The 27,953-nt window shown below is 38.1% G+C and overlaps 1 protein-coding gene across 1 annotated transcript; it reads right to left on the reverse strand.

The window, feature by feature from the left end:
• Positions 1-27,953, reverse strand: LOC125664064 (WD repeat-containing protein 73-like). The gene is made up of 10 exons (XM_048896573.2): positions 27,837-27,953; positions 21,187-21,254; positions 17,870-17,958; positions 17,372-17,460; positions 17,192-17,262; positions 8,228-8,273; positions 7,722-7,834; positions 5,302-5,603; positions 4,253-4,289; positions 1-750 (listed from the first exon to the last, which is right to left on the reverse strand). Exons 1-10 carry the CDS (start codon positions 27,884-27,886, stop codon positions 560-562), a joined length of 1,056 nt encoding a protein of 351 aa, XP_048752530.1. The 5' UTR covers positions 27,887-27,953; the 3' UTR covers positions 1-559.

Here is a 27,953-nt window from a genome sequence, read left to right on the forward strand (position 1 = left end):
TATGTTTACCCATAGGTGTATTTTATTCATAATATTCAATCGATGAATTTATAACATTGAAGACGATATTCCATAACAACAATTATAAAAATGACTGTACAAGTTACTACATGTTCCCGACACTACAGTGAATGTCGGGATAACGTTTTCACTCCTTGCTTTCATACTTGTACATTTCACACTGAGAACCGTTCCCGTGTCTACAGTTGCAACTTTCAAACAGTTGGACCACGAAGGTGAAGACAGGGCTGAGCTAAAGTGAAAATGGGGCCCCACTAAGGTGAAAATGAGCCACAGTAAAAATGAAAATGGGGCCACACTAAGGTGAAAATGGGCCACAGTAAAATGAAAATGGGGCCACACTTAGTTGAAGCAAAGCGCACAGAAATGTTTGGGGTTCAGATTCTGCTTTTAAAATGAAATTACATCTGTGACTGGCGATCTCAAATCAACCGGAAAACAATGTGCTTTCCTATCAAAATAAAATCTTCCATGGAGTGTCCATTCTAAATCCGTTTTTTTGAAGATCTATAAAAGTCATGTGAACCGCAAGTCATTATCATGTTTGTCGCCACGCATGTATCGAACCGTCCGTAGCAGCAGACAGAATTACACATTCCATTGGATGGTGTAAATGGGTCACAACTTTAACCTCTGAAGGGTCACCACTGCTGTTTCTAGCGTGTCCTTCATGAACAAATAATGGAGTCTGTGACTGTCTACTGTAGAGGTATACATTTCCATCAAATCCTGAAAAACAAAAACAGCAAAGAATGTTATCATTAAACACGAGTACCGGAAACGGTACATAATACGCCGGTCACAAGCTTATGTAGGGTGTTTTTTATGTCATGAGTTGTAGAATTTGACTGAAGGGAGTATCAGCCATCATCAGGCTGTGACATATTTTCTTTTGCATTATATGAATAAAAGGCACAGGTTTTTAAAAAAAACCATGACAGGGGTAAAAATCCTTGCCACATGCACATCTTCAATACTCATACAAACACAAGTAAAATAAAAAGGTCCTCACCTGAAACAGTGGAAAGGATTCCATTTTTAAAATAAAGGGACAAAAACTACTGCAACACAGGTCAAAATGAATTAAAAATTGCAACATTATCTAAGAGAATCCACAAAGAAACTTTACAGAAAGTTTCAGCATTATCTGTAACAGAGACATGAAAATAACAAGAGTACCACCAATGGTACATGATATGCCCTTGAAAACTAAAATAGGACGTTTTTTTACACCATGATTTGTAGAACTTGCCTTAAAGTAGTATCAGCAATCATCAGGGTGTGACATACTTTCTTTGCATGAAAAAACAAGACAAATCATGCACTCTCTATGTAATATTTTCACTTGGCATAAGATGTATGTGTACCAAGTTTAATGGTTCTTGCCCCAACGAATCGGTCTGCATCCTGCTATTATGACCTTGACCTTTGACCTTAAGAAACAATAGACATCCTCCACTTGGCATAAAGTGTATGTCTACAAAGATTGATGGTCCTAACCCCAACAGTTTGGTTTGCATCCTGCCTACAAGGTTTTCCTACTAAGTGATACTGTGACCTTGACCTTGAAAAATAGTAGGCATCTTCCTCTTATCATGGTGATCAAATATACCAAGTTTCAATATACTGGAGCTTACGGTTTGGTTTGTATCCTGCCTACAAGGTTTTCCAACTAAGTGATACTGCGACCTTGACCTTTGACCTATAACCTTGAAAAACATATAGCGTCTTCCTTTTATCATGGTGATCAAATGTACCAAGTTGCAATATCCTGATACTTACGGTTGGGTTTGTATCCTGTCTACAAGGTTTTCCTACTAAGTAGTACTACAACCATGACCTTTGACTTCTGACCTTGAGAAACAATAGACATCTTCCTCTCATCATGGTGATCAAATGTACCAAGTTGCAATATTCTGGACCTTACAGTTGGGTTTATATCCTGCCTACAATGTTTTCCTACTAAGTAATACTATGACCTTGACCTTTAACTTCTGACATGAAAAACAATACACATCTTCCTCTCATCATGATGATCAAATATACCAAATCGTAATATCCTGGAGCTTATGGTTGGGTTTGTATCCTGCCCACAAAGGTTTCCTATTTGGTTTTCCTACTAAGTGTTATTACGACCTTGACCTTTGACCTTCAAAAACAATAGGCATCTTCCTCTCATCATGGTGATCAAATTTACCAAGTTGTAAAATCCTGTTGCTTATGGTTTGGTCTGTATCCTGCCAACAAGGTCAGGACAGACAGATGGACGTAGCCATACCATAATACGTCCCGTCTTCGATGGGCGTATAAAAACAGAAAACCCTGAATGGACAGTTCAATGGAAAGACATAGACATATCACTGAAACATAACATATCAATCTAAAGACGGGCATATAAAAATCAAAGTGCACCATTGTTTATTGTTACAGGGCTTAGGAGGAATGTTTTGCATTGAAACCATTTTTTCTTAAAATGAATTTCTTTTAAGGTTCTGGGAATCAATAAAAAAAAAAAAAACCTAAAAACTCTGGGACTGCACCAATACTTCCTGGTTCCTGCTGTGTATCAGAACTGTTTACAACAAATTCTTCATTCCACGTGACAGATGCATGTAGGTTGTTGACTAACAGAACAAATACATATTCAAAAATTTGTAGTGTATGTTGTTTTGTTTTTGTTTGTTTTTTAAGTCCTGTTGAGAATATCTCACTCATACTGAAATGTCACCAGCTGTAGGTGAAGTACGTGCACCACTTTAGACCTACATGTATGCTTAGCACTGAAGAGGTTCTTTAACGTGCCAACACCTGCCACGACATGAGACTTCCGTTTTTAAGGTCATTACCGAAAGACTCATGATTTTCACTTCTAAATGCTGAATGTTTGGCGAAGGAGCAATCACTATGTTAACGTCTTAGGTCTGACAAAGCCATGGCACAGGTGAGGCCCAAACTTGCAATCTCCCAGTTACAAAGCAAACTCTCATCTACAACCATTGCGACCTGTGTGCGTTTGTTTAAATATTTAAGGAAACGAATGAAAAAAAAATCGTAAATGTAAATATTATACAATTACTGACATTTTTTAAGTTCATATAATGCTTTATCTACGTGAGAAGTACAATATTATTTCCCGTAAGATAAGCATGCAAACGAAGCAGCATCGTTACAACATTGTGTAATTACATGTATAACAAATTGTACTGTTCTATGAATAATAAAATTATATACCGTGACAAACAGAGATAATATGCTAAATCGGATGTGCAGTGCATTGAAGGAGCTTACTAAAACGGTAGAGTGTCTGCAAAATAAGCGAAAGTTGAGGTGAAAATGTGTGAAACAGAAATCCTCTAAATAATGATAGAAGTGCTCAGAAAAAATATTCAGGGAGATATGATAATTCAAGGAGACAAGGCAAGGTTAGTTTCACCAGAACCAAAATGAGCACAAATTCTATAAGGCAAGCCAAGGTCAATATCATCAGAGCTAAAATAGAACAGACCCAAATAACCACACCAATGGTCAAGATCAGATTCGCCTCTATTTATAGGTCATGACATGGTCTAGAGGCACAGGAAGATAAAACTAGACAAGTACACAAATTCTCAGTGTCTGTACTGTAACGCATGGTGCAGTGACTATTTTGAACTTTGAGGGTAGTAAAGCATGATATTGACTTCACAAATGTATAATATTGACTTCACGAATGTATAATATTGACTTCACAAATGTATGATATTGACTTCACAAATGTATAATATTGACTTCACAAATGTATGATATTGATTTCATAAACGTATAATATTTACTTCGCAAATGTATATTGACTTCACAAATGTACATGTACATGTATGATATTGACTTCGCGAATGTATAATTATTCAAATCTAGGGTACCGTATGAAGTGATATCTGGTTAGCCATCTTTCAAGTTTGTTAAAACATCTAGAGAACAAAACCTAGTCAAATGTGATTAGAGTTTCATTGGACAAGCAAAAAAATAAATAAATAAAAATTAAAAAAAATGTAAATCGTTTCAATCAGAAATTCTCAATTTATTTTTGGTCCAATGTTGAAAAGTCTAATGTTATAATCATTTGTTCATAGACAAGGTGAATAAAACGTTCTATTTGTTTCAGCCATTCTAAAAGCTCGGAACTATTCAATCATATAGTAATCATTATTACATTTTGATGTTATACAGGCGTATGAAAAATTCACAAAAATACCTGAAATTGAGTACTGATCAGGAGATCCATTCTGCCTCTGAAATATGATCGACATGGAGAGTAATATTACTTCACAACAGTCATGCATAAGACCAATTCAACTTAATTAGTAGATTATCATCCGGGGTCACAAAAATATGGGGCGGGTAGGAGGATTTTATTTTTAATTTTTATTTCCCCGAGAAAATAAATTAATGACAAGAGGTATCACATCAAGTTAACATTCAAAGAATCCTTGGTAGAAGATATAAAACCAATATTCAGTGACTTTAATCATTTACTCATGTCACTGGGAAGCAAGTTTGTTGAAATTGTAATTTTTGCGAAAATGAAAAAATCGGGGTGGACCTTTTTTGAGGGGCGGGTGGGGATGATAATCTATCAATTAATAATAATATTGACTTGTTTCAGTGGGTTTGGAAACTGGGCTACAATATTGTAGATTGTAATTGTTAAATGTCCCTCTAGAGAATTTTCACTCAGATTGTAAAATATTGTAGAAGAAATTTGATCAGTTTGATTTAAGGCGGAACCTTAAGGTATCATGTTTTTCTAAAAAGAAATAAAATTCTTATACAAATATAAACCATGTTTCCCTTATAATGATGATTGATTGAATATTGTTTAATGTCGCTCTCGAGAATATTTTGCTCATATGGAGACGTTACCATTGCTGGTGAAGGCCTGCAAAATTTAGGCCCATGCTCGACGCTTATGGCCTTTGAGCAGGAAGGGATCTTTACCGTGCCACAGCTGCTGTGACACGGAACCTCAGTTTTTGCAGTCTCATCCGAAGGACTGCCCTATTTAGTCGCCTCTTATGACATGCAAGGGAAACTAAGGACCTATTATAACCCGGATTCCCACGAGATATTAGATTGATGTTTATGAATGAATGCTCTGAAACTAAGATTGTCAGAGAATACAATATTTGCTTGCAGTTTTAAAACGCTAATCAATGTGAACTTTGTTTGGAAATACGCTATTGATAGAGGAAAAGTTAACGCTGCATACACTATGCAGAGGACCAAAGCACTTCTACAATGTACCTTTAAATGGATCCTCAGGAACTGAGCATCATTTGTAGATAAACCAGTATTATTCAAGTATATTGCTTGATTTGGTTTCCTCATATCAATCCACTGAACATGACCCCTTGATGACAGTTGAATCATATCATTACCAAGAAGGTCCATGGTCCACTGCACAGAATGGTCACACCCTGTGTCAAAGACATTAGGAGTATTTTCCCGTTTGTCCCAGTTGAGTATTTTTCCATCGGTCAAGCAACAACATACTGTATGTGGGTGTACATTTCTCATGCTTGAAATCTTATCAGTCATGGAACATTCTGAAAAATATTAAAGGCATTGTGAGATGTTTTGAATATGGAAGGCTGTTAACTTTCAGGAACTGACAAATTGAGATTTTTTTTTTTATATCTAATTTCGATAATCTATTAAGTGTGTTTTTCCCTTTGCAATCTTTAAATCTCATATTTTTATATAAAAAGAGAAATAATCAAAAGAAAGATGTTCTAAACTCCAAAAATAAAAACACAGAGATAATAAAATATTGCAGTGCATTAATCATTCCCGGAAGAGTAGGATTTAAAAATAATTCCAACACTTGACATATTTCCTTTAACAACAGATAGCATCGTTGAATTTTTTAAATCATAAGTGTGTTCTATCATTATACTGTTTCTTAATCACTTAAAACTTCATAAACTGTACAGCCTAGGCTAGCCATAGGTATTTAAAACATTGTTGTGACGTCAGTTCATTGTTTTGACAGTACTTTATTTTTCATACTGTACTGAACATAGTCCAGTATTATTAAGAGCAGTCCAATATTATTAAGAGCAGGCCAATATTATGAGAAATACTGGACTGACAGTAAAAACCAGGAACAAAGACCACTCTTTGTTGTTCGAGAAAACATATTTATTATTTATCAAAATACAATATTCGAGGCATGAAATATTCCAGTAAATTATACGAAATGAGTGTTTCATGAATAATCCGATATAATCCGGATATGAAATCGTTAAGGCACCACATGTCACAATCATTCATTTAAACACATGCACATTAAAGTCGCAAATTCACTGTTACATCCCCGGCAGTGATGTTTATTTCTTTTCTCGATCCAAAGGAAACACTTTCATTGAGCTTCACTTTTTTCGGCTCCGGCGGGGACACTGTGGACGGTTTCTGAATTAAATCACTAACACTCTGTAATTGTTCATCGGAGGTGCGTTTGTAGTTGCAAATCGCAGATGACCTGACGAATCTTTTATTTGCTCTCAAATGATGCTGCAGTGATATGATTATTTCATACACTGTATTCGGATAGTACTCTTTTCCTGCCTTATTTCGTACTTCAAGAATAAAGAACTTCAATGCCGAATTCAAATGTTCATTTGACATAGTCAGAAGTTCGCCATGCCATTTCCGCGTGTTTTTCCAAGAATTAAAGACGCTCACTGCCCAACGTGTCTTGTTAATGGTATTGACAGGTTTGGAGTTCAAAACAAAGTCTTGTACATCGTGTTCCTGTAAAGGCAATGCAAATCGCTCGAAATTGTCTACTTTCTCTATTTCCTGTGAGGCCTGAACTAAGAGGTCATTGTCTGCATCTGATATATCAGAAAAACAGTCACTTTTAAGGTCAAAGTTCAATTTAAAATTTGGTTTCTTCCTTCTTTCTTCCTCTAAATCCAGAATATCATTCAAAATAGCATCAGAATTCTCGTCTGCTAAATCCGTAGTAGTATCGCGAAATTTATTTTGAGTAAGAGGGTAGTCATCATCTGAGTCCATTTCTTCAAGGCACCCGGACTAAATGCTAAAAGAGGGATGCGGCTTCTGTTTTTATACCAGTTATAAGCCTACGTGTCAGTATCATATTATTAGGGTTCCCAGAAAGGAACGTAGGAAATCAATGTTTTGTTTTATCTAAAACATTCTTTCCGAACACCCTTTACGTCCCCTCATTCACCCAAAAAAGAAAACCTGTTTTGTTGAGTACAGTCTTCAGACAATAGAAGCGTTCGAATCGCTTTCCATGAAGAACAAAACCCTGTTTTGAGGAGTACCGTATTATGACAATTAAAATGATGAGCTAACAGTTTTTTGTGAATTAAAGACAAGATTTGACCTTGTGTGCCATTAAAGTTTATGAATTCCTAATATATCAAAATTATTAAAAACAAATCAGAAACGAAAGGTGTAAATATATTTGTCTATACCAATGATTATTTGTACGTGGGTTTTTTGTGTGCGTTTAAATGCATTTGTTTTTAGATAGAACAATGTTTTAAGTAAGATACAAGACTCGATGGTCTATTGTGTCAGATACGGGACTGATCACTCGCCGCTACGCGGCTCGTGCCAGTCCCGTATCTGACATAATAGACCATCTTCGTCTTGTATCCCTTACTTAAATCAACTCATACAATGCATACCACAAGTGTCTTGTAAAACATCTGTGGTCATTACATCTCCACAACAAAGATTGTCTCCATGGGAACCAAATATCACATGATTCTGGTCCTGCACTGCTATCAATGACCATGACCTGTGAAATCATTAGTAATGGTATAAGACACAAAAAAATCAGGAAGAAATATTCCAAATGATGAAGACATATTTTAAAATTCATTTTAAAGATAGACTTCCACATGTTAAGTCTGATTTTAAAAAGAAAACATATTTTGTATGTACATATTGTATGCACACAGTAAAATTCTCCCTGCAAAGCACAATATAGGAGAGCAACAACCAGTAAACAAAATATACAATATAATACATATCATCATACATGTAGCTATAAATATACACACCCAATAGGTTTCTGAGTATACAATATATATATAATCGCATACATGAAGCTATAAATATACACACCCAATAGGCTTCTGAGAATACAATATACGTATCATATCATACATATAGCTACAAATATACACACCCTTTAGGCTTCTTGTTTTTTAGCTTTCTATCTACTTCAATGAGATCTGAAATAATTAAAAATTCCATAAAATTTATTTTAATTAATCACATATTATAGTCATTTGTGATAATTATAGAGGGTATATCCAATTTTGTATAAACTGGTTTAATCTGGGTTTTAGCTTCTTTTTTGTACTTGTTTTGTCAAGAAATGCATCTTTGTTTATAAGTAATTTTGTGGACAGTTTCTTCCTTTACAAGTGTGTTTTGATGGTGTCTTGCTTGTGTGGTCTACCATAACCACAAACAAGTGGTCCATGGGCCACATAGCTCTCCTGGGTCATCTTAGTCCCTGATATTCTTCATCAGATTATTACTCTCTCATTAGTCCCATGACAAATTTTGACCCCATGTTATGCCCAAATAGCCCCAAGGGTTTATGGTTTCACTAGACTTGAATCCCCATAGCATGAGATGCTTCACTATCAATATGACTAACATGGCCTTGCTGTTCAGGAGAAGATTTTAAAAAAAAAGGAGTGAATCCACACAATTTTGGAAATTTACATAATTATTGACATGATTAAGTGTGGTCCTGTTACTACAGAAAAGATTTTTTTCTTAATAAATTTCTATATATTCTCATGAAAAACGTTAAATTCCTATTGAAGCCCAACCTTAGTCAAATACAAATCTGCTCTACATTGGAACGATAACATATTAATATGACTAATCATGGCAATGGTTTTTTTGATAAGAAATATTCAAAGATTAAGTATATTCCAATGTCAAACTTTGATTCGCAATTAAGGCCCCATCCTAACACCCAACCTCCCTCCCTAATGGGCCATGATTTAAAGAAACTTCAATCTGCAGTACATATGAACCCATGCATATCAATACAAGAGGCCCATGGGCCACATCGCTCACCCGAGTCACCTTGGTCCATATCAGAAGACTTTCTATATATATTTGCATGTAAAACCTTAGTCCTTATTATGGCCCCAACCTACCCCTGGAGGCCATAGTTTTTGCAAACTTGAATCTACACTATGTCAGAAAGCTTTCATGTAAATGTGAACTTCTTTGGCCCAATGGTTCTTGAGAAGAAGATATTTAAAGATTTTTCATATATATTTGTATGTAAAACTTTGATCCCCCCTTGTGGCCCTATCCTACCCCCAGGGGCCAGGATTTTAACAATTTAGAATCTGCACTATATCAGGAAGCTTTCATGTAAATCTCAGCTTTTCTGGCTCAGTGGTTCTTGAGAAGAAGATTTTTAAAGAATGTCCCTCTATATTTGTGTGTAAAACTTTGATCCCCTATTGTGGCCCCATCCGACCCCCGGGGGCCAGGATTTTAACAACTTAGAATCTACATTATGTCGATTTTAACAAACTTGAATTTGCACTATATCGGAAAGCTTTCATGTAAATCTCAGCTTTTCTGGCTCAGTGGTTCTTGAGAAGAAGATTTTTAAAGATTTTTCCTATATATTTGTATGTAAAACTTTGATCCCCTATTGTGTGGCCCCATCCGACCCCCGGGGGCTAGGATTTTAACAATTTAGAATCTGCACTATATCAGGAAGCTTTCATATAAATCTCAGCTTTTCTGGCTCAGTGGTTTTTGAAACGAAGATTTTTAAAGATTTTCTTTATATATTTGTATGTAAAACTTTGAACCCCAATTGTGGCCCCATCCTACCCCCGGCGGCCATCATTTTTACAAAATTGAATTTGCACTATATCAGAAAGCTTTCATATAAATCTCAGCTTTTATGGCTCAGTTGTTCTTGAGAAGAAGATTTTTAAAGATTTTTCCTATACAGTGGAGCCTCGTTAATCCAATAACAAACTGTGAATCCCTCTAACTGACTGAATAACAAACTGTGAATCTCTCTAACTGACTGAATAACAAACTGTGAATCTCTCTACGTGACTGAATAACAAACTGTGAATCTCTCTAACTGACTGAATAACAAACTGTAAATCCCTCTAACTGACTGAATAACAAACTAAGAATCATTCTAACTGACTAAATAACAAACTAAGAATCACTCTAACTGACTAAATAACAAACTAAGAATCATTCTAACTGACTGAATAACAAACTGTTAATCTCTCTATGTGACTAAATAACAAACTAAGAATCATTCTAACTGACTGAATAACAAACTGTGAATCCCTCTAACTGACTAAATAACAAACTAAGAATCACTCTAACTGACTGAATAACAAACTAAGAATCACTCTAACTGACTGAATAACAAACTAAGAATCATTCTAACTGACTAAATAACAAATTAAGAATCATTCTAACTGACTAAATAACAAACTAAGAATCATTCTAACTGACTGAATAACAAACTGTGAATCTCTCTATCTGACTAATTTTTCCTATACAGTGCAGCCTCGTTAATCCAATAACAAACTGTGAATCCCTCTAACTGACTGAATAACAAACTGTGAATCTCTCTAACTGACTGAATAACAAACTGTGAATCTCTCTACGTGACTGAATAACAAACTGTGAATCTCTCTAACTGACTGAATAACAAACTGTAAATCCCTCTAACTGACTGAATAACAAACTAAGAATCATTCTAACTGACGAAATAACAAACTAAGAATCACTCTAACTGACTAAATAACAAACTAAGAATCACTCTAACTGACTAAATAACAAACTAAGAATCATTCTAACTGACTGAATAACAAACTGTGAATCCCTCTAACTGACTAAATAACAAACTAAGAATCACTCTAACTGACTGAATAACAAACTAAGAATCACTCTAACTGACTGAATAACAAACTAAGAATCATTCTAACTGACTAAATAACAAATTAAGAATCATTCTAACTGACTGAATAACAAACTGTGAATCCCTCTAACTGACTGAATAACAAACTAAGAATCACTCTAACTGACTAAATAACAAACTAAGAATCACTCTAACTGACTAAATAACAAACTAAGAATCATTCTAACTGACTGAATAACAAACTGTGAATCTCTCTATCTGACTAAATAACAAACTAAGAATCATTCTAACTGACTAAATAACAAACTAAGAATCACTCTAACTGACTGAATAACAAACTAAGAATCTCTCTAACTGACTGAATAACAAACTGTGAATCTCTCTAACTGACTGCATAACAAACTGTGAATCTCTCTAACTGACTGAATAACAAACTGTGAATCTCTCTACGTGACTGAATAACAAACTGTGAATCTCTCTAACTGACTGAATAACAAACTGTAAATCCCTCTAACTGACTGAATAACAAACTAAGAATCATTCTAACTGACTAAATAACAAACTAAGAATCACTCTAACTGACTAAATAACAAACTAAGAATCACTCTAACTGACTAAATAACAAACTAAGAATCATTCTAACTGACTGAATAACAAACTGTTAATCTCTCTATGTGACTAAATAACAAACTAAGAATCATTCTAACTGACTGAATAACAAACTGTGAATCCCTCTAACTGACTAAATAACAAACTAAGAATCACTCTAACTGACTGAATAACAAACTAAGAATCACTCTAACTGACTGAATAACAAACTAAGAATCATTCTAACTGACTAAATAACAAATTAAGAATCATTCTAACTGACTGAATAACAAACTGTGAATCCCTCTAACTGACTGAATAACAAACTAAGAATCACTCTAACTGACTAAATAACAAACTAAGAATCATTCTAACTGACTGAATAACAAACTGTGAATCTCTCTATCTGACTAAATAACAAACTAAGAATCATTCTAACTGACTAAATAACAAACTAAGAATCACTCTAACTGACTGAATAACAAACTAAGAATCACTCTAACTGACTGAATAACAAACTGTGAATCTCTCTAACTGACTGAATAACAAACTAAGAATCACTCTAACTGACTACATAACAAACTAAGAATCACTCTAACTGACTAAATAACAAACTGTGAATCCCTCTAACTGACTGAATAACAAACTAAGAATCACTCTTACTGACTACATAACAAACTAAGAATCACTCTAACTGACTAAATAACAAACTGTGAATCCCTCTAACTGACTGAATAACAAACTAAGAATCACTCTTACTGACTACATAACAAACTAAGAATCACTCTAACTGACTGAATAACAAACTAGGAATCACTCTAACTGACTAAATAACAAACTAGGAATCACTCTAACTGACTAAATAACAAACTAAGAATCACTCTAACTGACTAAATAACAAACTAAGAATCACTCTAACTGACTGAATAACAAACTAAGAATCACTCTAACTGACTAAATAACAAACTGTGAATCTCTCTAACTGACTGAATAACAAACTGTGAATCTCTCTAACTGACTGCATAACAAACTGTGAATCCCTCTAACTGACTGAATAACAAACTAAGAATCACTCTAACTGACTAAATAACAAACTAAGAATCACTCTAACTGACTAAATAACAAACTGTGAATCCCTCTAACTGACTACATAACAAACTAAGAATCACTCTAACTGACTAAATAACAAACTGTGAATCCCTCTAACTGACTAAATAACAAACTAAGAATCTCTCTAACTGACTGAATAACAAACTAAGAATGTCCTAGCTGGCTGCATAACAAACCGTGAAATTCCTAACTGACTATATGTACAGTGGAGCCTCGTTAATCTGGACACTTTGGTTCCCAGCAAAATCGTCCGGATAAATGAAATGTCCGGATAATTGAATCGCATATTTTCTATCTTTACATAAGTAACCAATATGTGCCTACTTTATTGATGCATAGTGAATTAAACACATTCTATCATTGGATTTAACCATTTGCATTAGTAAATAAATTATGATAATGTTAACATTTACATGTATTTCAAAGCACTAAAATTTAATGTATGTGTTCAGTGTATTTGCCTGTGCTTACATTGTACATACATGATCCCTAAAAAATTTTATACAAAACTGTGTACCGTATGCACTAAAACAAATAATGAAGCACTTTATGTAACTATAAGTAATTAAATCATTAGTAACTAACATAATCATTTACATTTCAAACATTTCATCACACTTTTACTTCTTAAAGAGGCCGGTAATTTCCATCTGTCACGATTCACGGGTTCGGCGGTCTGTTAAAACAATCTTCATCATCCAAAGTTGATATAAGAATTTCATGATTATCATGTCAGTTGACAACATTCTTTAAAGACCAAAAAAAACACACCGTATGGTTGCTCCACGGATCACTGAATGTGGGCGGAGCTTATCCATGGTCAATGTTATTTACCTGGAATTTACCTGGCCAAGAGATTGGTTGTTGTGTATATTTTTATGATATACACAGGAAATTTCTCAGGTTATTACAAATTATGCTTAGTGCCTTGATTTGTGCAACAACAACAAAAAAAATTAAAATTTCTACCTACATGCATACCGCATTTCTATTTCCCTTAAACCTTCAAACTTGGTCATATTAATTTTATGTATTGCAAATGACAGGTTTAGCCCATTTCTAAACCTTTACTTTTTAAAACTTCTAATTAAATTGTTATATATCGTATATAAATATTTTCCTAAATATGATATTACCCGGCGTTTCCGGGCACTTCCTGGTGTCCTGGGAGTTCGCGGTGTCGTGGGTGTAGTAGGTAAAATATCCATGTTTCGAGAGAATGAATAAATCCAAGTAGATCTGTGTACATGTACAACCAAATGAAGAATGATCAAGATACCCCTCAATATGGGCCGTCTGTAGGGTTTCTGTAGCTGTAGTGTTTGCGTAATGGTGGTATCCCAAACAGAAGCTGACACGAAGTCTACCCCCTCCCCCCTCCTCTCTCTCTCTCTCTCTCTTTAGGGTTTCTGTGGACGTAGTGCTAGTGTAACGATGGTATCCCAAACAGAAGCTGACACATAGCTAGTCTACCCCCCCCCCCTTTCTCTCTCTCCCTTACTCTCAATCATTGACTAAATGAGTAATTATTGTCATACGTATGCAACACTATTGCCATGCCATATTATTTCATCTATATTATTGCTACAGTTTTACACATTTCTCTCTCTCTCTCTCTCTTTCTTTATAAATATAAACTGTGATAAATTATAAATAGCTCAATAACTCTCTCTCTCTCTCTTTTATCTTTATAAATAGAAAACTGGGATAAATTATAAATAGAAATATCTCAATAACTCTCTCTCTCTCTATAAATATAAAGCTGTGATAAATTATGAATAGAAATATCTCAGTAACTCTCTCTCTCTCTCTCTCTCTCTCTCTCTCTCTCTCTAAATATAAAGCCCTAATAAATTATAAATATAAATATCTCAATGACTTATTTATGCTTTTTTACTATTGTTTGATTTCTGATTGTGTAAATTATAATAATCCATGTGGTATCTCAAACAGAAGCATTTTTTTAACAACTGTAACAGTTTTACGCATGGGCAATATAACCATTCATTATACATGTTGATGTGCTGCGCCAATAAAGAATTGTTCATGTTTTTATAAATATAAAGCCACAATAAATCATTAATGGAAAATATTCCAATAACTTATATTTGTTTTTTTTTTTTTTTATTATTATTGTTTGATTTCTGATTGTTTAATCTATAATACATGTATAAAGATGGAGAGAGAAAATACGATGATAAATTGCATTGTATAGGGGACGTTAGAAATTAAATATTCTAGGTGCGAGTCAATGCTATCAAATCTCAGGTATACTGGGGCTTTCCTCGAGATCTGAAGACTGCCGGTCATCATTAGCCATGACTGTTATCAAAACATCTTTCTGAGGTAGCTGTAGACCATGGTCTCTGCAAACGTCAATCAACCTAAGCTCTATTGTTAAAAGTTTGATTGACCAGCGGCTTATCATTGATCGCAACACAGGTAAAATTTGGGGGTGTTAACTTAAAGTTGGGTCTTTAACCAAAATTCAATCTGCCAGACTTTATATTTCTTATTCTATAATTATCCAAGACAATATCAGGAGAACAAAATCATTTAAGCTCGTAATATCAAGACCTACTACTGCTTTGATCTAGTCACGTGCACCTATTATTTTCATGATGCGATAATAACGGAACAAAACTTGGGTGAAATTAACATTACAGGTACATACAGAATTTAATTGTCATTTTCCTTAAAATGGTAATTTTCTCACTTCTACGCAGAGTTTAAAATTTCGAAAGCAATAAAGCTCTACAACATCGTAAGAAGAATCAATCGTACACAGGTACATTCTACATGCACGACATTCTAAACGTTAAAAAATCATACTATATATACATGTGCATGAACATACATGCATATTTCACGCCAATCAACAGAATAAAATCCAGAATCTAGAAGTATAATCTACACTCTTTAGATTTGAATAAGTCGATATCAATTTACGAATCAGTACAACTGATACGTGTAGCAGTTAAAAAAATTATCATTACGGCATGATGTTTAATTTATTAATACTATTAGGGTACTGATCAAGACTATAAAATAATATGCTACAGATTTATTTACAAAATTCAACACTACACGCAATAAAGATCTTATGTGTAAAAATTGGCAATACAATGTCTCGATCGGCACTTGCTATCTAACGGACTTATCATCACACACCACCTAATTGGAGGGAGGTGTTGACAGGGTGCAGGTAATCACTTCAATTAGACAGTTTGTTTTCTTTATAATTTACACCTTGCTAAAATTGTCCAACACTGACCTTCCCTAAACAAAATTACCGTCTGGATTAACGGTACAATTTCCAATGCATTATAACGTTTTGTAGTAAAAAGTGACCGTCCGGATCCGGAATGCGAATTTCCGGATTAATGATGCAAAATAATGTATAAAAATTCCGTTCCTTAGAAAAATCGTCCGGAAGGTGAAGCGTCCGGATTAATGGCGTCCGGATTACCGAGGCTCCACTGTATATTTGTATGTAAAACTTTGATCCCCCCTTGTGGCCCCATCGGACCCCCGGGGGCCATGATTTTAACAAACTTGAATTTGCACTATATCAGAAAGCTTTCATGTAAATCTCAGCTTTTCTGGCTCAGTGGTTCTTCAGAAGAAATTTTTTAAAGATTTTTCCTATATATTTGTATGTAAAATTTTGATCCCATACTGTGGCCCCATCCGACCCCGGGGGGCCAGGATTTTATTAATTTAGAATCTGCACTACCTAATAAAGCTTATCTATAAATTTCATCTTTTCTGGCCCAGTGGTTCTTGAGAAGAAGATTTTTTAATGACCCTAACCTATTTTTACCTTTTCTTGATTATCTCCCCTTCGAAGGTGGCCTGGCCCTTTATTTTGACAATTTAGAATTCCCTTTACCTAAGGATACTTTGTGCCAACTTTGGTTGAAATTGACCCAGTGGTTTTTGAGAAGAAGTCAAAAATGTTAAAAGTTTACAGACAGACAGACGGACGGACGCCGGAATACGAGTGATCAGAAAAGCTCACTTGAGCTTTTAGCTCTCGTGAGCTAATAACTAATCACAGACCCTCTGGCCATGAGAAATAAATAAAAAATCCTCATATATTGCCATGTAACAATTTTGATGCCCTATTGTAACCCTACTCTCAAAAGTCATTACTTGAATAAATTGGAATCTGCACTACCTGAAGGTCCTTGCATACCAATATGACTAGTCATAACCCTGCTGGTTTTGAGCAGATTTCCCCCTATATATTCTCATATAAACTTTGTTCCCCTATTGAGCATGGATGATTGGGAACATGATACGTTTTGCAAGTCATTCTGTTTGTCCTTCTGCATCAACATCACACAAACGTTTTGAGCCATACAGAAACATCATGTTACAAAGGCAAGTGAAAATACATACTAGTACATACAAGGTCAAAGCATTTCAATAATGAAAGTCACAATAGTGCATCAAAGTCAGACATCAAATCTTATTTCTGGCCACAAGTTTGAAAGCATACAAAGTACAGACCCGTGTGAAGACTTCCTAACTTCAAGACGTCCACATGACCTTCACCCTTCTTTGAACTTGAACATATTAACCTGCAGACACAAATGAAAACTTACAACAGACATCATTTCATGTACTTATATAATAAAAACTTTTTTTTTTTTTTAAAAGTATGAATGTAGTGATGGTGTACTTGATTACCGTGTACCTGGGATGTGCTTAATGTCACAGATCTCAGAGGAACTGAACCCACCCGAGAGAACCTGGAAATCTCGGTTCTTTGACAATGCCTAAATTCATTTTAAAGATATTCATACATATCATCATGAGCAGTCTTCAATACAGTAAAATACACTTATAACAAACACACCTATAATGAATTCAGGTTTATTGAGAAGTGATATCTATTTCCATAGGAGAGGAAAATAAGGAACATTTTTATTGGATATCATAATGAAATTTGGTTGTAATGAACTGTATTTCAATGGCCCTGGAGGTTTGCTATAACTGTGTTTGACTGTATATATATGTCCATTTCAAAAAAGATCTTTGAATTTATTAATAAGTTTTGTTTAATTTCACCTTAAATGTGACATTTTGTTGTCATTAGGCAATAGCCTTCTATTTGGTTTTGTCCGTTAATAAAAACATTGTTCAGTTATCTAAAGCTAAATCTACATCTTATCTGCAGTTTGTTACCAGATCTTCAGATGTACAGAGTTTTTCTGGAAGGCTTAGTTCTGATAATTCATGGTGTGTTGGTCTCCCGCGTGTGGCAACACAGACACCTGCAAAACACATTTTTATTCAACAAGTCTTACAGATTTACTGCTGAATAACAAAAGTCATAAACTTTCAAACAAAATCATCATCTTTCAAAATTCTCATAGGGCCATCATTAAAAATATTATTGTTTGATGTACTCCGACCCACATTTTTCAAGGTGGGTTGGTAGGTAGGTGTTTTTGTTTGTTTTTTTATGTCATGAAATTTTTTAATATTTAGTTTTAAAGTAAGGAGAATTTTCTATTTTTCAAGGGAACCCCCCAAAAAAATGAAATTTATAATTCCTGGAAAAAAAAATGATCAGGTAGGAGCAAATTTGACGGGTCGGTCGGAGTACATCAAACAAATCAATTTTTATTTTTGGCCTAGAGAATTCTTTAATATTCATGAATAAACCGACAACATGTGAGCCATGATATATACATGTAACAATTTTGTAAAACCATTCCATCAAAGACAACAAATCTAAAAACAAGAAGTCCATGGGCTACACTGCTCACCTGAGTCGCCTAGGCCTATATTTAAAGACCCAACTTAAACTTAACACCCCCAAATTGTTAGCCGTCTGTCAATCAAACATTTAACAATAGATCTCAGGTAGAGTGACATCTGCAGCTAGAGCTACCCCAGAGAGGTGTTTTGATAACAATAACAGCCTGTACCTACTGACATTAGAGCTACCCCAGAGAGGTGTTTTGATAACAATAACAGCCTGTACCTACAGACATTAGAGCTACCCCAGAGAGGTGTTTTGATAACAATAACAGCCTGTACCTACAGACATTAGAGCTACCCCAGAGAGGTGTTTTGATAACAATAACAGCCTGTACCTACAGACATTAGAGCTACCCCAGAGAGGTGTTTTGATAACAATAACAGCCTGTACCTACAGACATTCTTTAGATCTTGAGGAAGCCCTGTATTCTAGAGTTTTGATAGCATTGACCTATCCACAACTACTATTTTCTCGTAATTCAATTCTTTTTAAAAAGACCCCTGAATTTTAATATAATTGTAATCCCCCCCTTTATATACATGTATTATGAATTAAACAATCAGAAATCAAACAATAATTTGCCCATTAATTTCTAAAACTTGTAACTTAGTGAAATAATTTATATTATTATATGATTGAATAATTCCTAGCTCTCTAATTGGCTGAGATCCAACAATGTAGAAATCATACTACGTTATGTTTACCTGCACGTGACCTTCCAGGTGAACATAAGGAATTATTTTTTCCACATAGGACCAAAAATAGGTCGGGAACTTCCAATTTGACATGATCAATTATACTTATTTTTGCCGTCCAATGAAATTCCGCGTTTCTCACTGGGTTCGGCTAAGATTTCAGCAGGTTTGTTTTCCGGTCGTCACATTAACAATCTTGAAGGGTTTTTTAATCATTTAATCATATAATAAAACAATTATTGCTGTTTTTGAGGTCAATACGATGATTTAGCCACCTTCGAAGTACAATATTAACCTCGCCCTTCAGGCTCGGTGAATATTGTACTCCCCAGGTGTCTAAATCATCGTATTGACCTCAAAAACAGCAATAACTGTATATTATCAATTTATGATAGTTCTATATCTATAAAAGAAATTATTCATTGAGCCAATGACTGAGAGTAAAAGAGAGAAAGAGGGGGTGGTGTAGACTGTGTCGTCTAGCCATACATTGTAGGTATACAACCATTATACAAACACTATGACCACAGAAACACTGCAGATGGCCCTGAGACCCTTCCTGTGTACATCAAAAGTATACACAGCACCCTGATCTCTTGGCCAGATAAATTCCAGGTAAATGACTATGACCATAGATGAGCTCCACCCACATCAAGTGATCTGTGAAGAAAACGTACGGTATTATTTTTGGGTCTTTAAAGATTTTCCCTATATAATCATTTGCATGTAAAACGTTGATCCCCTAGTGTGGCCCCATTCTATCCCCGGGGTCCATGATTTGTACAAACTTGAACCTGCACTATGTCAGGAAGCTTTCATGTAAATTTCAGATTTTCTCGCCCAGTGGTTCTCGAGAAGTAGATTTTTAAGATTTTACCTATATAATTGTATGTAAAGCTTTGATCCCCTATTGTGGCCCCATTTTGCCCCTTGGGGTCATGATTTGATTTGAACAAACTTAAATCTGCACTATGTCAGGAAGCTTTCATGTAAATGTCAGCTCTTCTGACTTAGTGGTTCTCGAGAAGAAGATTTTTAAAGGACCCCCACCCTATTTTGGCATATTTGTGATTATCTCCCCTTTAAAGGGGGACTTGGCCCTTCATTTGAAAAAACTTGAAAGCCTTTCATCCAAAAATGCTTTTGGCCAAGTTTGGTTATAATTGGCCCAGTGGTTCTGGTGAAGAAGTTGAAAATGTGAAAAGTTTACAGACAGGCATACAAATGACGGACAACAGGCGATCAGAAAAGCTCACTAGAGCTTTCAGCTCAGGTGAGCTAACAATTCAGTTCCAGTCTGATTAAAATAAAACCTCTCACTTCACTTGATATATGGTCAGTTGTGCTATAAAGGGGTTTGATTTTAATCAGTCTGATTCAGTTCCAAAAAGAAACCTGTCCATGCATAAACAAGGTTATCTATCGGGGACAACCACAATACTAAATTTGATATTATGCAGATCTTGTGACCTCAAAACCAATAGGGTCATCTTTTTCACAAGATGTACCAGTGTATCATGTTTGATGTATGTCAAGTGAAGGGTTCTCAAGATATTGAGCAAATAACTTCTTCCTACATGCATGTCCATAGTAAATTGACACTTGACCTTTGACCTCAAAATCAATAGAATTCACCTTACTTTTTAGGAGAAACCACTAATACAAGCATGATGTCTTTCAAGCAAAGGTTCTTACGATATTGAGCAGACACTGACTAACAGAGACCTATGCAAATCAACATGTCCCCCTTTTTTGGGAGGTGTTGGTTTAACATGTCATAAAAATAATCTCAAGATATTGAGCAGATAACATCTTCCTACACGCCAAGGCTCGGGGATACAAAACACACAACTTGTTGAATATAAATCATAGCAAACCAGAAACCATGGGAGATCCCATATATCATATCAGATAGTACACATGTACAAGTATATGCAATGAATTTTATCATTATATGATGCTGTAAAGATAGGAACCTAGCTTGCATGCTATAGAATTAATTGATTTTATATAAAATCAACTTATATAAAAATACTCACAATTCGTGTTAATCCAGTCTAAAGCTGTTACTGGATACTGGAGGTTGTACATGTATAGTTGTTTGTACCTGAAAAGATGCAGCCTATCTATAAGTATAAACAAGACAACAGATACAGCCCGTCTATACGTATAAACAAGACAACAGATACAGCCTGTCTATAAGTATAAACAAAACAAAAGATACAGCCCGTCTATAAGTATAAACAAAACAAAAGATACAGCCCGTCTATACGTATAAACAAAACAAAAGATACAGCCCGTCTATACGTATAAACAAAACAAAAGATACAGCCCGTCTATACGTATAAACAAAACAAAAGATACAGCCCGTCTATAAGTATAAACAAAACAACAGATACAGCCCGTCTATAAGTATAAACAAAACAACAGATACAGCCCGTCTATAAGTATAAACAAAACAACAGATACAGCCCGTCTATACGTATAAACAAAACAACAGATACAGCCCGTCTATACGTATAAACAAGACAAAAGATACAGCCCGTCTATAAGTATAAACAAAACAAAAGATACAGCACGTCTATAAGTATAAACAAAACAAAAGATACAGCACGTCTATACGTATTAACAAGACAAAAGAGCTCCATACAGGATATTATGGCAGTCAGTCATGTTCAATCACTGAATGTCCAGAAAGCCAAGTTGGTAAAGCACTTGACTAAAGATTCAGGAGGCTTGAGTTCAAATCCCAGTTTGGCTGACTACATTTCCCCTTTTCCATTAAATATGATACCTAAGAAAAGCCCCTGGAGTGGACAAATAAAAATGGCTACGAGTGGTTGATATCATTAATGTGTAAAGACATTTAAAGAAGGAGACATATTCGATTATCAGTGGGCAGAAGCCTTGGAGATCATCTGACTCGAGATTCAGTCTTTTAGGGCCCTATTAGATCTCAAAACCATAATGAGAATAGTATGCATTTTGAATCTAACTAATCTCTGAAATGATTTTCATTAACAAATAAAATATAAGTATATGTTTACATCTAATTTTTTTAATTTATAAATCAGCAGTTTTTAAAACTTTAAACATCTCTGCTACATAAACATGATAAACCTTACTAAAGCTATAAGTAATCCAAATTTTGACTGAGGGCCTTTTGGTAAAAGTTTTACACTTCTTGTTAAAATTGAATTGGACATGTTGGATGGCAGCACACTGAGTACAACCACCTTATCCCAGTAAGAACAGAAACTTAACCATTCTCTGTCAATCATTGATCAATTTCAACAATAATAGCTTATTTATCAGGTCTATTCTCTTAAAGAAGTCGAGAGGCATAGCCTTCATCGACTTCTCTTCGCAAGAATTCATGTTTTGATTCTGGAAAACGTGTAAATGCCGGAGTCGGTGACGGTTTATGTTTCGACCGACGTTTCGACTCAGATGTACCTGGATTTACGCAATAGACAAGTTGTGTTCAAACATTTAACAGCAATACACAAAACCGTCACAAGGAAATCAACATTTACTTGCTTTTAATCCATTTTCAATATGCCCCTGTCCCAGGTTTAAATCACAACTGATTACGTCAACCTGCTTTTCTGTTAACTGGTCCCCTATTGTGACAGCTCCCAAGACCAGTTAACGTAAACCTGGGACAGGGGACATGTTGAAAATTGTTTAATTCATAATGTTTGAAAACAAGTTATCTATTGCGTAAATCCAGGCATATCCGAGTCAAAACGTCGGTCGAAGCATAAACCATCACAGACTCCGGCATTTACACGTTTTCCAGAATCAAAACATGAATGCTTGCAAAGAGAAGTCGATGAAGGCTATGCCTTTCGACTTCTCTAAAGAGAATATTATCAGGTCCAGTCCAAAGACTATTTCTACCTACGTAGCTATTGTAGTATCTGGGGAGTCTTCCCCAGTACGACTTGTTTATCCCCGGATTGCGGAGGATCAACATCCGGCAGCACGAGGAGATTTCCCGCGGTTATGGTACATGCCAGACATAAAACAAGACCTACTCGAAGCTTAGAGACTGACAACAGGCAGAGCAGTTAAGTCCGCGGGACCCATGTTTTATGTAGATACACAGTAATAAAGACTATACTTTATTGGCGCCCAACTCGAGGCCGCGGACTTACCTGGGTGGGTTATTGCATTTTTTTTGGTGCTTTCCCCAGTCACGTTGTTAGGTCGCCATATTGGCGGGTAGTGTCAGATTTGGGATTTTTCTTTTTTCTACTCGGGAATAGATTTCGATTTTAGTGATTAACAGGGATTTTTATTAATTACTGAATCAATTTAGACATTACTTGACTGCATTTTTTATACATTTTTTGTGGATTATTTACTTGTGAGATTGATATGTCTATAGATGAGGCGTTATGCGGGCTGGGCTTGCGCCCTCACCCGGACACACCTGTGGTCACGCGGAATGTACCCGCGTACTCCCAGGTATCTTCAGGCGATGGCGAACGTTATTTCACGCCGTCCTTGCCATCCTGTTTGAGGGAGGGGGGAGGTAGGTTAAGGGATGCCACAGGTGGGGAAGTGAGGTTTCCTGGCGCGCAGTTTGGCTCTGATAAAGGTTATAGCTTAGATGGGGATATGCAACGTAGGTGTGACTTCCCAGGGAATTTAATGGGATTAGATTCGCCCAAGAAAGGGTCTGTACATGACACCCCAGGGTTTAGCGATTGGGATAGGTGGGAGGAGGATTTCTTGTCCCCTGGTGGGGGCTCAGTTATTTCTAATGTCCCGGTGAGGCCTACTCCAGTCAAGGGGAGTGGTCATGTACCCAGCTCTAGGAGTCTCCCGGAATATCATACCCCATCTCTGCATTCCTACACCCCAGTGTCAAGGAGGCCAGCCCCACCCCCTCATTCATGGGTTGATGATCAGGCCCTAGGCCAGCTTAGTCAGGGTTTGCCCCAGATGGGCTTGGGTTCACGTTTGCAGCACCCCACTCCTGGACCGTATTCCCCAGTTGCCCCATTTTCGGAGCCAGGGATTACCTCCGGGAATTACCCGCCCCCACAGCCCAGTCAGGGCTATAATCTGCTTACAGGGTCCCCTGTCTCGCATGCCTACCCTTCCCATGTGAAAGACCCTTAGGTTGGGGGGAATGCCCCCCACACCCAGCCTTTGATACCTCCCATGCCTGGCGGTTACGCTAGCACACCTATGCCCTACCCTACCATGATGACTCCTTATCAACAGCAGGGGCCGTTCACCTACCCTGGCACCACAGTTTGTGGGTTGGGGGATGAGAGGGGTAGCGTAGTGCACATTCAACCCCAGTTAAGTGAACCAGAACGACACACACCATTCTCTGGGCATTCTGCCCAGGGACTAGCTCCAGCGTCTCGCACCACGTACCAGGTCCCCCAGTACTCTTGTAGAGGGGAGCAGTCGATGGGATTCAGTAGAAATGCACCCCAGTACAAGGATTTGCGGTACGATGGAAATTCTAGCTGGAAGTCCTTCCTGCACAAGTTCATTCGCCTGGCCCGCAGCCAACAGTGGACTGAGATGGAACAACATGATCAGTTCTGCTTCTCCTTGGAGGGGACAGCCAGTGACTACTACACCCTGTTGATGGAAACAGACCGCGGTCTCTCTTTGGCTGACATCATTGGGCGGTTTGAGAAACGTTCTGGGTCATCTGCACCAGGTTTCACGCATCAATTGAACTTTCAGTCAGCATCACAGGATGTGGGCGAGTCATTGCGACATTGGGCTGACAGGGTGCTTACCCTGGCTACCCAGGCCTTCCCGTCTGTGCCGGATTTTCATGTATATGCCATCCCCCGGCTGTGCTTCGGTGCTGAGGATAGAGACGCAGGACTTTATGCCCTGGACGGCCAGCCCAAGACAGTTGAGGGAGCAGTCGACCGAATGCAGTACTATCAGCATTCACGGCAGATGAAGTCATCCAAGCCCATGAGGGATGTGAGGCAGGTAGCTCAGGTTGAAGTTCCCAATCCTGACAAGGAGATCAAGGAAATGCGCCAGCGCCTTGTGGAGATAGAGAAGGAACTCCGAGGGCGGACCCCCTCTCCTCAGAGACCTTCATCGCCACCTTTGAGCGGCAATCGGAAGTCAGTAGGTTGCTACAAATGCGGGGCCATGGGGCACTTCAAGAGGGAATGCCCGGAGCTGAAGGGGAAAACTGAGGCGAACCAGGGCCAGGGGACCAAGGTCAAGCTTAGGGGCGGTCAAGACGCACAACCGTGTTCATCAGAACCAAGGGGGCGGGGAGCCAAGACCCGCCAGTCGCATTCTAGTGGAGGGCCTACGCAGCGGGAAGTCAGGGTGCTGACTCCAGAGCGCTCCCCAGCTAGGCCAAGGCCGTGCAACGCTCGCACGGGGACAAGTCGGTTTGCAGGAGGACACGGGCAGGCGCCCTCCTGCATGCGCCGCTCCAGGAAGGGTACACTCCAAGTGCGGTTCAACGAGGCATCCGAGGAGGAGGAGGAATCCGATGACTGGGTCATAGGGTGGGAGGAGGACAAATACGAGCCCTCTCCCAAGGATATGTTGTCGGGATTCAGGCTCCCTGAGGATATCGTGGTGCCGGAACTGCCCAGGTTTGGGGCAGAGAACCAGGGGGATGGGGAGGAATTTCCGGAGGATTCGGAGGACTTGCCGGATCAGGAGCCCTCGCTCATTCAGGAGGAGCAGGTAGGCGCGGACCCCGCGTCCGAGCCTAGCGAGTGCCCGGAGCCAGTTAGGGCGCAGGTTCAGCCCAAGGAGGAATGTGAGCTGGGGGTGGTCAGAGGCCAAGCGGAGAATGGGACTGCGGATATGCCATTCCGGCATGCGGGAGAATCCCACGAAGACTTGCCTGTGCCAATAGGGCAGATACGCCCAACCACCGGATTCATGGTCCAAATGGTAGTCCAGGGAGTAAGACTACAGGCAGTGGTAGACACTGGGGCGGAGGTGAGTGTGTTGTCCACCCGGGTCTACAAGGAGCTCGACCCCAAGCCTCCCATCAAGCAGCATGTGACCTTGGTCCAGGCAGGGGAAAATGTCAGGATGAGGGGCTTCATCATTGGCCCTGTGGCAGTTCGCCTTGGAGACACGGAACATAATGTCGACCTGTATGTGGCCCCCCTGCAGGACTAAATGCTGCTAGGTATGGAGTTTCTTCATAAGCAGAAGGCTCATTTAGACCTGGAGCATGGCACCATGACCTTGGGAAAGGAGAAGGTCCCTATGACGTTCCGACGCCCAGGAGGGGGACAGCAGGCCCAGGTTTCAGTAAAGAAGTCTATCCGGGTCCCAGCTGCTTCAGTCGTCCTATGTTCTTGTCGTTTGGATAAGGAGTTGGAAGACTTTGTAGTTAGCCCTCAGATCAGGCAGACCTCGGATGTATTATCGGTGCCGAACACTTATGCTAGGGAGAGAACGTTGGTGACCAGCATTGTCAATGCCTCAGATGAGGAAGTGTCTATCTCCGGAGGCAGTGCGATCGGATCAGCCTTGGAGGCCGAACCATGGGTGCTGGAACCTGACTTGGTCGTTGAGAATGTGAACAGTGTGGATCTCCACACTGAGGCAGGGACTAAGCTCAGCACATTTACAGCAAGAGTTAATGTTGCCCCCTTAGCTTGCCCTGAAACTTGGTCAACTTCCAAGGAGGCCATATTGGATGGTGGGGGAGATTTCCCCCTTGAGACGACCAACATTGCTGAGGAAATTAGTGTGGTTGAAGCTTCAGATGTTAACCTTACTCATTGTGCGCCCAGTGAAGGTGTTCAGGATGGTTACAACGGCCCTGTTAGCGATGTGTCATGGAACTATGTCTCCCGAGAACTTCTCGGGTTCCCAGGTTGGACTCAAGGGGCTGAGTTTTACTTCGAGACGGATCTTGTGGGACAAGACTCATTCAGGACCCAAGTCCGGCAGTTCAGAGGCATCAGGTTGCCTTGGCCCCCACCTGTATTTAGAGCTGGTGGGAGAATCTACAGATCCTTTTCAGTAATTGATGTGCGACCCAGGGCTCGCCCTGGCCCACACCGGTTGGGATTAGATTAGTCCCAGTCAGTTTTCTCCGGGGCATTTACCCGGACCTTTCCTGCCGGAACTCTTTCCGGCGTCCTCGGATAGTTAATCCGAGGGGGCGTGTCGCGCCCACCTTGACCATTGGTTGGACCCGTTTCTCCGTCCTTCAGAGAAAACGGGGGGGAGTGTAGTATCTGGGGAGTCTTCCCCAGTACGACTTGTTTATCCCCGGATTGCAGAGGATCAACATCCGGCAGCACGAGGAGATTTCCCGCGGTTATGGTACATGCCAGACATAAAACAAGACCTACTCGAAGCTTAGAGACTGACAACAGGCAGAGCAGTTAAGTCCGCGGGACCCATGTTTTATGTAGATACACAGTAATAAAGACTATAGATACTTTACTATCAATAGCTAACTAGGTATTTAAAGTAGCTACTTTTACATGTTTTTAAAGATATAAATCAATGATAATTATGGCGCATCTTTTAAACAGGTCAGTCGTTTTATGTATCATAGTTTTTGGACTGGACCTGTTTATCAATTTTACAGTGTTATACTTTTAGCAGAGACATATCGAACACTTATAGTGAAAATGAGAGATATGCAATTGAAGTTAATGTTTTAAAATCGCTGTTGATGTTTTGCTGACTAAAATACCTCGTTACTGAATCAAAGAACCAGTCATCGTCCTCTGCATTGTCTGCCATCCTTCCCTCGCTGAGAAAACGTGTTTCTACTTTCACTTTCAGGTCGAAATGATCGATCCCGATGGAA

Source organism: Ostrea edulis, chromosome 1, assembly GCF_947568905.1.
Source record: "Ostrea edulis chromosome 1, xbOstEdul1.1, whole genome shotgun sequence".
In the NCBI taxonomy this organism is placed as follows: Eukaryota; Metazoa; Mollusca; class Bivalvia; order Ostreida; family Ostreidae; genus Ostrea; species Ostrea edulis.